This window comes from Galleria mellonella, unplaced genomic scaffold (genome assembly GCF_026898425.1).
Source record: "Galleria mellonella isolate WM207_F2 unplaced genomic scaffold, CSIRO_AGI_GalMel_v1 utg64, whole genome shotgun sequence".
Classification (NCBI taxonomy): domain Eukaryota; kingdom Metazoa; phylum Arthropoda; class Insecta; order Lepidoptera; family Pyralidae; genus Galleria; species Galleria mellonella.
In genome coordinates, this window is record NW_026442133.1 from 3,067,527 (window position 1) to 3,080,574 (window position 13,048).

Consider the following 13,048-nt stretch of genomic DNA (forward strand, 5'->3'; position numbering starts at 1 on the left):
TATGTAATTTTGCTGAAATAGGTATTAATTTGCAGCAGCATAAGCATTGTTTGTTGAATTGAATTATTTTGTTTAATTCCGCTATGATTAGTATGGGTGTGATGTAGTATGCGTGTGACAGTCAACATATGAAGATTGACAACTATTATTATTAGTAGAAGTTATACATCTGACCGTTATTCAGTCTACGCACGTGTTACATTACCTGTTTCACCTCTATACGGGGCATCCTCAGACAAATTAATAACACTAGACTCCGAGCAACGATCTGATATATATATAGACTTTATTCTGTCCGTACTGATATTATTAAATATAATTATAATAACTTATAACTGACTAATCCTCAACCGATATCAAGTGATCAAGAAGAAATCCATAACAATAACAATTATAAATATATCAGAACAGACTTCGCGATATAATTGCGACAAGAAAAATAAAAAGGAATTAAGTACCATTTTTTTTACAATTCGCACAAAAATAATCATCAGTCCACACTGGATAATCGAAATTAATTTTATATGAAAACCACCCACATAATTATGTGAAATTTTATATGAAAACAAAAATCTGTGCCGACTTCAGGCAGCTGCAAATTATACATACAAATCTTCCATTAAAAACATATCAAAATAACAGTGTAATCTAAATCCGCTGCGTATTCAAAGAAGTAAGCAGCGAAACGGACAGATGCGGACAGCGTTTTCTGTACTAGTTTTTAGCCGCAACTTCCTACGCAGTAATTTCGCGAATATATCACCACTTCATGTAATATAACATATCAGGATAAAAATTATACTAGATTTTAAGTTATGCCCTCAAGAATACAATAGTGAAAACCGTATTCAATTTGATGCAGTATTTATTGCATGTAATCCCGCCGTGTGGTCCCTGCATAGAACTGGCCACCCTTTCCTTTCCCATGGGTGTCATAAAAGCGACTGAGAGAACTTAATGATCGAGGGATGGGTAGCAGTGTCCCTCTTAAATCATCACCAAGAGCCTAACTGAGTTTGCCAACTTGCCCGCCAAGTGTGGTAACTATAACTGCAAAACGTTCCTTATGGAGGAGGCCTACCTTCAGCAGTGGGCTGTTAACGGCTGATATGATGATGTACAGACATCATCTAATTACAATTTTATTACATTAGTAAGGTATTAATAGTAAGTATATAGAGCTATGCCAGCCTATATGCTATTGTATCCCCACTGCGTATTTAATCAATCGTCTGAAAAGTTGGTGCGATCAATATGCGAATCGCCATATCGGCCGTGTTAAACGACCGAATACGGTTGTGGAATTTTTCGAATCTCCTTCTTCGAGTCGTGGTATTTCAAAATTAGGAGTATAATAAGTGACAACGTACAATATAGCCTCAAGCAATGGAGAAGGCGGTGGGCGTATGCCATATAAACTACGCCCATTTGCACCCGGTGGGCGTGTCCTGTTTAATGCTGACATACAAAATCATTCATAACTTAGGGATATTTTGTATATAGGTTTGTAATGAAATATTTATATTACTACACTAATATGTAGTTTGTTACTTAACTACCATTAATAACTTATTTATATTTTATATATCTAACATTGATTTTACACATTTTAGCCTATTTGTATAATATTTAATGTTTGCATAAAAATTTAAAAAATCCTGTTTTATAAAAAAAATATTAAACCACCTCGTTGACTGTTACTTGCTGTGTGTCCAACATAGCTACTATAATAATAATATGCCACTAGACATCTATTGTGGAATGTAAATAAATGCACATGAAATATGAAATAAAAATTAAATATGATTTATATGACTAAAAAGTGCCCACTGATTCACGAAAATTATAATCGTGTTATTTTGTTGAGTATTTTGAAATCTGTAATATATAAAATAACAAAATTCCATCTTTAAATATAGGCCTATGTATAGCAGTGGACAGTTGACGGCTGATGCAATAAATATATATAATACTACACGTATTCGGGCTGTAAGCTTGTGGTAAAACAAATTTTTTTTACTTAACTTCCGAACACACTTAATACTTAAGAATTAAATAAATAAATGACTATAATTATTTTTCTTACGAAATAATATAGATAGTTTTGTCGTATTTATAAATATTTTACAACGAATTAAAAAAATCTATTTAATAAAAATTTTATAATTCATATACAAAATCCTATCAATGCTTAAACAATTAAATTACGTTTAAAATATGTATGTATTTTTTAGATTAATATCCATTAAATTATTGAAAAATTATAAAATAACTGTTAAATTAAACATTTTCAGAAAAATTTACTTTCACTAATATATTCATGCCCGATATTAAAAATTGCTACGCTGTTACGTCTACAGCGTAGACCCGACTACGCATAGGCGGGGTTTTATAAAATCCGAAGTTTTCCGATCCCTTCCGAAGCGAGGATCAAGGTATTCGAATATATACCAATTTAATAAGAACCCTACACTGTACGTAGTTTTCATGTAATCAGTTCGTTTTCAATACAGCAAAGAGAGGCAGGAGAGCTCTATCAAAACTGGTGATGTAAGAAAATGCATAGACGTTTGAGGGTTGGGTACAGGATTGCCAGGATGCGGGTTACGTAACGTCAGTAGAGTGACGACAGTGTCGGGGGTCGCACGTACACAGTGGCAGTTTCAGGGTTAAGATAAACAACAACAACAACGTGTTTATTCTCGTAAACAACACGCGGTTTCTTCTGAGAAGTTTGGGGTAAGTTGTATTTTTACATTTTATACTTATTTATATTTTTTGTTTTCTATATTAATAGCTACTATATATTGTAGTATATATAAAAGCTTATTTCTTTATAGCAATTATGTGTAAATTTATTATAATTATTTTTACTTTTCTTTATAATGTTCTTACTTGCTTGCTTACTTTACTTCACTCATGATCTAAACGTAATTTTTTTTTTACTCAGTCTTTATAAAGTAAATATTTTATTTGAAAATTATTATTACTTAAACATCTTTTCTTCTTTTGTTGTATATTATACAGTACTTATGCAATTCACAAAGCGATTATGTGATACATAATTATTCTTTCGTCGTTATTTTTACAGTATTTATAATAAGTATAAGAATAAAAACTATAAAAAGTAAATATATAATTTAAAAATTTGTCACAGTAAATATGCGTTTTTATTTTACTATGATTTTTATATATTACCTTTTTTATTTATTAACTATAGTTTGATAAAATTATATCATATTTATATTTTTTAATTTGCATAAAATGTTGTTAATCCATACATCAATATTTTAAATATAAAAGTGAGTTTATATTTTTATCTCTTGGTGTTTTAACGACTTTACCAATAGTCATGAATTTTTTAATAACTAATAGAGGAGGAAATAAGCTACTTTTTATCGTGGTCAATAAAAATTACCCCAATCAAAATAGTGTATACATAATTTACTTATTTTTTTATATAAATGAGTTATCAATTTATTTAATCTTATAATTTTTTTATTTAACATCAAAATAACAGTTTTAATTAAAATGTCCATTGTCATTTCTATCTCTACAATATAAGTTACTTTTATCCCGGTCATTAAACATATTCTGGTCACGCGGATGAAGTCGTGGATAAAAGCTAGTAACAAATAAAAAACAAAAAGAAATACACATTCATAAACGAACAAATACATTTCCGATATTCCCATAGACAATAACAATATATGTTAAATAAACATGTTGTTACTGTATGTAAAAAAAATACAAATTGTTTATTTGTATACTCGTATATATGTTTATACAGACTGTAACAAAAATATTAATCCCTCAGTCTAAAATTCATGAAACTTAATCATTTTTCCTCGTAATTTGAAATATTTAAAAAGTTTATGAAACATATTTAATAATAAAATGCATTAATGAATGTTTTGCTGATACAAAGATTCCAGGATGTCGAATGATATACCTACTGGAATTAGTTTAGCAAGATAGAGTTTTTAAACAATTTCCAGAAGGAGAAGATTCTCAATTCGATCATTTATTTGTTTATGTATCACAATAACTTCGCTAAATCAGCTAAAAAACTAAAATAAGCATGCCGTTTACCATAAAGTTAATGATTAAATATGGCAGCCCATGAACACTGACGATTCTATCAGGAGAGTCACTAATGTGTTATTTTTGCAACCTGTGAAATTTACTTTCATACTAATTTCAAGTTCATTTTATGGCGACAAAAAAATATTGTTTTTACGGAACTAAATGTAATACAAAAAGCTGATATTTAATGCCTTCTTAATAGACATGACTTTTCCCACATCAACTAAGATAAACATATTACACTATGTTAGCCTAAAATTTGATCTATCCTTGTATCATATTTATCTTGTATATATAAATCTATTTAGCCGTGTAAAATAGACGTTTTTGGATTACAAATATCCAAATATATAAACAACTTTACAATCTTTAAAATATTATATTTCTTTATTTATTTATTCGTAGACTATGTATACTAGTAGATTAATCCTAACTTAACACATAGAAGACATAAAGTATCCTATACCAAACTTGATTTTTGTTTTTATACCACTGAGGTGGCAAACAAGCATACGACCCACCTGATGGTAAGTGGTTACCGTAGCCTATGAACACCTGCAATACCAGAGGTATTACGCGCGCGTTGCCGACTCTGAAGAAACCTCTTTACCCCCCTTTTGAAGAACCCATTATAATGCAATATTATCCCATTATATTAATGGGATAATATTGCATTATCTACAAATATTATTCACAAATAAAGGAATATTGTTCGTATATAGATAAAATATTAATTTTAATCGATGCATTTTTATATACCTTTTTTATATATCAATGCATACTTATAAATAAAATCTTCGTTCTACATACACACATACATGTCATCATTCTGCTAATATAAAAATTCACATATAAATTACGTCTTACAATACGACGTAATAAAACGTGAACACCATTTATTAAATACGTTTTCCAGGTTGCAATATCGAGTGCACCCTTGTTTACGCGCTTCCCTTGTTTACCCTGTGTTTACGGATGCGCCCGGTGCATGGGGTGGTTGCTCCCGAACACCTCGCGCGTTTGAGGGTTAATCGACATTTTTAGATTCCTTTTGCTCTTTCGTACAGTCAGCGATATTAAATAGATCTTAATCTATTATGTATATTAGCCTTACTAAAGTTATAAATGTAAAAGTAAGTTTTTTTTTATACCACTGAGGTGGCAAACAAGCATACGGCCCACCTGATGGTAAGTGGTTACCGTAACCTATGAACACCTGCAATACCAGAGGCATTACGCGTGCGTTGCCACCTTAGTGGTATAAAAAAAATTATGAATAGAAAACAAACTTTACATTTATTATTGACAACGTGGCCGCCACTCAGCATGTGTTGCAGCGAATTAATTGATACAGCGCTGATATTCTATGGTGACCACGCGTGACATCACGAACGACGACAGCAAAAATAATAATAATAATAAACAAATAAATAAAAATATAATGAAACATAGAACATAGATACAACAACCAATCACAGTAATGAGATAAACCGTATCAAAATTATTATTTGGACAAGTAAAACAGCCTTTGTATTAATAAAGCCACCACTTTATACTCAGCTAATTAAGAATATCTGATCTGAATATTTAATTGTGTAAGCCAGAGGGTAATAAGCTAACCTCGGTATTGGATTAATAATTCACGGAACCCGCAATTGAATCGCGATACCTGGTATTAAATATGCAAATTAGTTATTTATTCACGTTCCACTTCTACTGGTTGTACTCGAAAAGGGTTCTTTATGACAACTTTCTCGATACGCGACCCGCCTGTCTTATCAATCAGAATAAAATTGCATGCAGACAGTTATATAAGAAGTTATGAATAAATACAAATACACAGAAAAAAACTTTGAAAACTTGTAACTCTTTTAGTTCATATTTATTACCTGTGAATCGCTCTGGCTTCTTCGGTTTTTATTTTTAATAAAATAGTCTATGTACTCGCTGATAATAAATAACTAGCTTTTTACTAAGCATGAATAATATGGATCAGATATCTAAATATTAGATTCCACTGGATATTGACGGCAAAAAAAAAGGTCATCAACCATTTTAATATCGCCCGGATACGGAAATGGGTTATAGGTAAGTCTATTATACAATAAAATTTTTTGGATAACAGACATTTAACATATTCGTAATTGGACTAATACATATATATTTTAACTAAAATACATAGATATTGATATATATAGATATATGCGTAATATTACCCATTCCTACTTTCTACAGGTAAAAGATTTTTAAAATCGGTCAAATATAAAAATCTGACATTTTCACTTCATAATTGAAAATGTAAATCATTATTGAAATTTTATATTTTATCGAATCTATTTTATTATAATACAGATAGAAGAAAGCTAATCAAAATTATAAATTAAAGAATATTAAACAATGGCCTCTGAGCCCCATGGGATGGTTCAATTTAGATTATTTATTGCAAGACGGGCAGAGAGAATACTGGCGGCGATACTAGCTAATTTCCAAAATAAATATTAGCTCAATCAGACTGCGGTCTTGACTTGCCATTGTTGTTTCATTTTACATTACGAAAGTTTAATGAATCCATCAAAATTTTATTGTTCTAGTAATAATTAAAAAGAAATGGAACAATAAATATAAATTAATTTAGAAAAACATTAATTCAATTAATTATAAATGTTTTTTTTAAAGTAATGCTAACTAAAATAATACAACAAAGTAACAAAATAAACATAACAAAATAATAGTAGATCTTACTAATATAAAAAAAAATGTAATTGGACCAGAGGGAGACTTTGTACAAAAGTCTATTACTTGGGTACCTCTGTCCCATTCGTGTTTCTACCGTGAAGCAGTTGTGTTTGCATGGCTGTGTTTCGGTTTGAAGGGTGGGATATGGCGTGAATTTACTGGGTACAGAGAAATAACACCTGAGTCCTCAGGAATGGCAACGCATGGGGGGTATTATGGGCGAAACAATATACTATTTTATGTCCATGTTACTGCTCATGTCTATAGGCGACGGTTACCATTTTCCATCAGGTGGGCCGTCAGCTTGTTTGTCATTCTAAGTTGTATAAAAAAAAAAGATATCTGTACATGGATATATTTAAGGAAAATTAATATAAGGGGTTATAATAACATCAATATCTATTGATGTTATTAAAACCCCTTATAATAATTATGCCAAAACAATAATATTTATGAACAAATGCCGTTTACCTGTCTGCCTGTATGTTGGTTCCGGTATCACGCAAAAACTACGGCACTAAATTGGATACGATTTTCATGCAGCTTAAAATCTGGTTCATGTTTTAGCTTGATGGCGCATAAAGGTAAACAAACAGCAATAAAATAGACCATTTCTATAGGGATCTAGAAATGTTATGTTTCATTTGTTTTCCTACGTACCACTAAACAACGCGTACGAAGTAGTCGACTAGGGATTGGAGTAAGTGGTAGATGGTGTAGTAGTTGGGTAACAGTTAGTTAACATTTCGGATATAATATTGACAATATTTTCGGTTATTTAATCAAAATTATTTTGTTTAATTCCACTACCATTAATATGTATGTGTGTGATTGTCAACACTCGAAGATTGATTATCACTATTATTACCATAAATTCCACAATCTTCCATATCAGCCATCAATCTCCGACTGCCATTATGTTCACTCACGTTTTGCGACACGTGTTTCACGGAACATTTTCAGACAAATTGTTAAACCACTGCTCGGAGCCTAGTGTTAACCGTACGGTGCCCAAACTGCAAATCAATAAATAACGCACAACGCTGGTGGCGAAATTAAACACAATAATCCTAATCAAATAACTAGTGACATAGGCTTCCGCAAGATAACATCCAGTTCAGTAAAATACTTCAGAATATTTATTTTTTATTCCAATACATTATTTGATAATGTTAAAAATCTAAAATTTAAAGAAGAACCTGTTTATCTAAAAAAATAAAAAAAAAATACTAAAAACATTTTTGTGCCCATATACTAATTAGTAAATTAATTATATTCTATTTCTCCAATAATCGTTCTTATTTTTTAAAATACTGTACAATGTTTAACTCCTATGTAAAATTTCATGACATTTTATATTTCAAAATATGGCATATGTCCATAATTAAGGAGGAGGGGGCATTGAGGGGCAGCCCCATAAAATTAGACAGATTCCCTTTTTTGAAGTCACTGAATTAAGGCTTCTGCCCTACCAAAAAGTTCTTTTGTCCAACCTTAAACATGGGGCTAGTTACGGACTTGATAAGGCATGATACCCATATAAGTAAGTTGTTTCTTCAGTACCAAAACATCATACCTAACGAAACGACATTTACTGAGGAGGCATTGTTTTCAATAAATTAAGCGTAGGACAAGAGGGCCGGCGCTCCGCAAACAGCCGGCGGACTCCGTCAACACAATTATTATACTCGGACAGCCACCCCGTGTCGATAAACACCCTCTAAATAAATTAACTGGACTCTAAAAACATTCGAAATACTTGAGTTTACTAATTGTTACTTGTATTTATTCAAAACATTAATTAAATACCAAATTAATGTTACATAACATTTATGTAACATTAATTACGTATTGTTATAGATAATTAATTAATAATTAATTAAGTTAATTATGTAGTCTTTGTCGCTGAATAATTGCAAGACCACCTAAATAATTTTTTGTCAGTTGAAGTTTTTTTTTTTGTATAATTGTATATCTCAATGTAATAATGTGTAAGAAAAGCTGAAAAGAGAAAATCGCAACCTAATTTCAACAACAATCTCTCAAGACAAAATTTTACTTTATGTTTTCTTAAAGAAAGATATATAAATAAACATTTAATGACTTTTCTGTGCAAATTAGAAAATGTCAAACAAGCTGACGGCTTAACTGATGGAAAGTAATAACCACCAGCTAAGTACATGAACCGCATCATGGACATCACTAAATAATCTATGACTATAATCATTTAGTCTATAATATTCAAATAAATGTAACATAATAGAAGTCTCATAAGTATGTTTGGTTGTTTCAGAAAGGGCATAAATAAAAATGACAACGCGGCCGCCTGCTACTGCCGCCCGCACCAAAAAACAAAATCACGCCAACATACCGTGTCCAATAGAAAACTGCGCACGATTCACTTATGGTAAACTTCCAGACCATCTCACTAAGATCCATGGTCTAACGGGAGCCGAACGTGATGCTCTCAACGAACAACAGCGGAAGAGGTTTTTTAACGGAGAGCTCTGTCAAGTTCGATATCTCAAGGAATCTGCCATTCGTGACCTTTGGGGATCAGATTACGACGATCCCCGAATAAAAGCAAAGATACATCAAAGTTATAGTCTTGTAAAGATTCGAATAATACCACTAGCAGCAACACAGCGAGCTCGACCACTAACAGAACAAGACGCTAATGTCCTGACAGCTTACAATGCTCGTACAGCGCCACGCCCTGCTCGTGTTCAACGACAAAGAACAAGACAACGACCCTATCCTGCTCCTGAGACCAGTTCTACAGAATGCAGAGTTTCAAGCGAATCGAGTGAAGAGGAGAATACACGTAATCCATTACCACCGTCGCCACCTCCGTCGTCGCCATCTCTACCTCCTTCTCCAGCTCCATACGAGCTACAGCCAATTGAAACTAGATTACGTGATATTTTCGACTCCAAAATTGATGCTGGATATAAGGCTGTTATTGATGATATGAAAAAATCTATGACAATGGGAAGAACTCTCGGACCGAGAAAACGAAAAGCATATCGTACATACAGACGGTATGCAAAACGACTGATAGCGTACCTCCACAAGCAGCATTCGCCTTTGGCATACGACGTCGACGTTCTTTTATGTGGTGAGAGACAAGTGTGTGCTTTCCTAGATAGAATCAGCACAGAACACAAAACAAAGACTTTAAGGAATTACATAGTAGCCGCCATAAAATTACTGGATTCCCGTCTTTTCGCGATAGAAACTGATCCTTCGTGCAAGGAGAAGGTGGCATCGATGACTAGAGTGTACGAAGTTTTGCACGGTAAACTAAATGCTTGTGATAGGTTGCTCGCGCAAAAGGACGATGGTAATCAAAAGAAAACTACTACTAGCTTTGATAGTGATGTTCTGGATCAAACTTTCAATGATAATTATAATGATCTTGTGTAACTTTGTCAATTGGTGTCTGGTAAAGACACAAATTTTTATTTGTTTAATTAAATATTAATTGCCCATCCACATCACCTATTAATGTCCCATAGCTGGGCTTGAGTATTTATTTATAAAAGGAGGATGTTAACATATGATGATCGTGTAAACCAGGTGATTTTGGCCAGTGGCCAGCTTAGTAATAGCCAAGCTTTCTTTATAGACGTAATAGCCTCGATTTGTATTATTTAAATATAATTTTAATTATTGTATCAATAGATATTATGAAAAAGGTGCCAAAAATAATGCAAATAACTTTAAACATCAAAGGTTGCTGTAATTTATCGAATGTAAATAAATTTGTGTATCTAATATTCGTCAGAATAATCAGTTTCGTTATACTTAAATATTAGGTCTGAAAAATTATTCAATAGAATAATTATTTTGTAAATAGTCACAATACGTGTTACAAGCAATAAGCTTCATTTAAAATCGCAATTTAAGTAATGTTAAGAGAAAATGTAAATGTTAGAATAATTTTCATGTACATGTATTTATCAATATTATTAAAAAAATCGTCATAGTCGTAGAATACTGACGGATCTTTATATGTAATATTTTTCAGATCCGTCAGTATTCTACGACTATGACGAAATAACACAGAAAGTTATACTTTCGCTTACGTTAATAACTTATGTGCAATAATTATTATACCAAATAGTAACAGTACCGTAGGAAAATATTTGCTAAAATCTTATTTATCAATTTATGTAAATAGTTTGTTTTTATTATTATTATTAGATGTTATTTATATGAGCAACTACTTCTTTTGTTTAATTTTGATCGATTCAATTTGTCGAAAGTAACAGTTAAATTATTATTACTAACAAATTTTGTTTTATTTGTCTACAAATTTCACACTGGTAATATATAGTGGTTACCGTGTGGTCCCGGTATATAATGAGCTACCCCTTCCTTTCCTGAAAGTATTGTAAGAGGCGACCAACAAAAACTTGAAACCTCACCAAAAGTTACAACGTTAGGTAGACACCTAGCGTACCAACAACTTACAGCATCTCCCTTATGAGGAAAGCCTATGTTCGGCAATGAACAGTTTACTGCTGGAATGATGATAATCATGAAATATGAGCTTCTAGTAATTTCAATTTTATATTATTCTCTTAACTGAAACAGCTACAGATTGGGACGGAAGTACCCAACCCATACTTTTAGGGGGAAATGTTTTAAAAGGGAACACTGCAAAATTCCCTTACTCGTCTCTTACGACACCCACAGGAATGGAAGGGATGGCCTATTCTATGCCGGGACCACACGGTCAAGAAGACTTACATTAGTAATTTGGAATTGGAACCAATGATGAGTTAGTATATTCTGTGACGTCCACGGCATTATACATGTCTATAGGTCGTCGGTTTCAAATTAGATATATAAAAATATCTCTAACACTTGTCTTATAACATTCATGACAAGATTGTCTAAAATTAATAAAAGTAAAAAAAAAAGTACGTTTCATTTCTCTACAGGTATCGAATATATATTTTCGTATTGATTTACCTTTCTATTAAGGTAAAAGAAAGATCTTTCTTAATATCGATTAAAATTAATAGATGGAATTTCAAGTAATTTTTTTATGAATCGAGCAGAGACCACGATTCCAATCGATTCGAGAAATCGAAATTAACCTGTACCTATAGATATCATTAAAGACTGGAAACCCTACTTTAATTGCAGTTCGAAATTATATGTTCTTGTTATAAATTTATTTTTATATTAAAATAAATTTTAAACATAAATAAAAACATAATCTTTATTTTATAATCTGATTCAGAATCGGAATCTAAATAAAAATGTCTAATAATAAAACATTATTCACACATTACGCGCAATACAAATATAAAAAAGATATATATACCGGTTTTTGTTTAGTCTTCATCACAATATCTACTACTACTAACACTCTATTTATAGAAGTTTATACAAAAATTAACAATAGGCCATTAACTTTGAAATAATAATAGGTCGAAACGCTAGTGACATCTATTGGAAAATTAAATAACAGTGGCCTTGAACAAAGCAATACATTTATTATGTTGATTCCATTCGACACTAGAGGGCACATTTTACCGGGCCATATTTCTGTTAGTGATGTTTGACTTTATGTTGTCCTAGTACTTGGCGATCGTAACTGCCTGCTCCAGATTCTCCAATGGCGAACGCCCACGTTCCAAGCGTTCCAAACTTTTTCTTTTATCGCTCTCAGCGCACTTTGCTCGCCGTAAGGAATGTTTGCAGTAGATACTATTTTTAACCCTATAAATATTTTTTTTTATGCCTAATATATTAGAAATAATTTAAAATCTCTACTAACTACATTTTAACATGGATTTCAGGAATATAATTTTTTGTGTCAAATTGAATGTCACTTCAGTTCAAGAAAACAATTAATTATTGTTTTCTTGTTTAGTTGAAGCAAACCTCCGAAGTCGATAATATCGTTTATTTTGCCTCTACAGCCAAAGAACGAGCAAACGCTCCAAGAACTAAGTGGGACAAGCCTTAAAGTTTAATTGGTAATGAACAGATTTGAGGTCCAGATGACAAATAGTACGAAACATAGTCATGGTAGATGGGCAAATACATATCTGGGACTATTAATTTTATTCAAAAACAGCGAAGAGAGGTACATAAATCACTGGATCAAAACGTCTAGAAAGGCAAAAGATCATAAATCCAACTGCATACTTCGCTACCAATCTGACAATGGAAATGTAAGTCAGAAGTTTGCCAAACTTATGTAAAA

At 31.8% G+C, this 13,048-nt stretch overlaps 1 protein-coding gene across 1 annotated transcript; it reads left to right on the top strand.

Annotated features, from left to right (window-relative positions):
* Positions 1-2,630: 2,630 nt before the first annotated feature.
* On the top strand, positions 2,631-10,737 carry LOC113512656 (uncharacterized). Its single transcript, XM_026896578.3, has 2 exons — positions 2,631-2,739; positions 9,116-10,737. The coding sequence occupies exon 2, from the start codon at positions 9,133-9,135 to the stop codon at positions 10,246-10,248; it is 1,116 nt and encodes a 371-aa protein (XP_026752379.2). The 5' UTR covers positions 2,631-2,739; positions 9,116-9,132; the 3' UTR covers positions 10,249-10,737.
* The last annotated feature ends 2,311 nt before the right edge of the window (positions 10,738-13,048 follow it).

Bases quoted from the DNA above. Each gene is read 5' to 3' on its own strand.
- LOC113512656 (XM_026896578.3), top strand. From the start codon at position 9,133: ATGACAACGCGGCCGCCTGCTACTGCCGCCCGCACCAAAAAACAAAAT.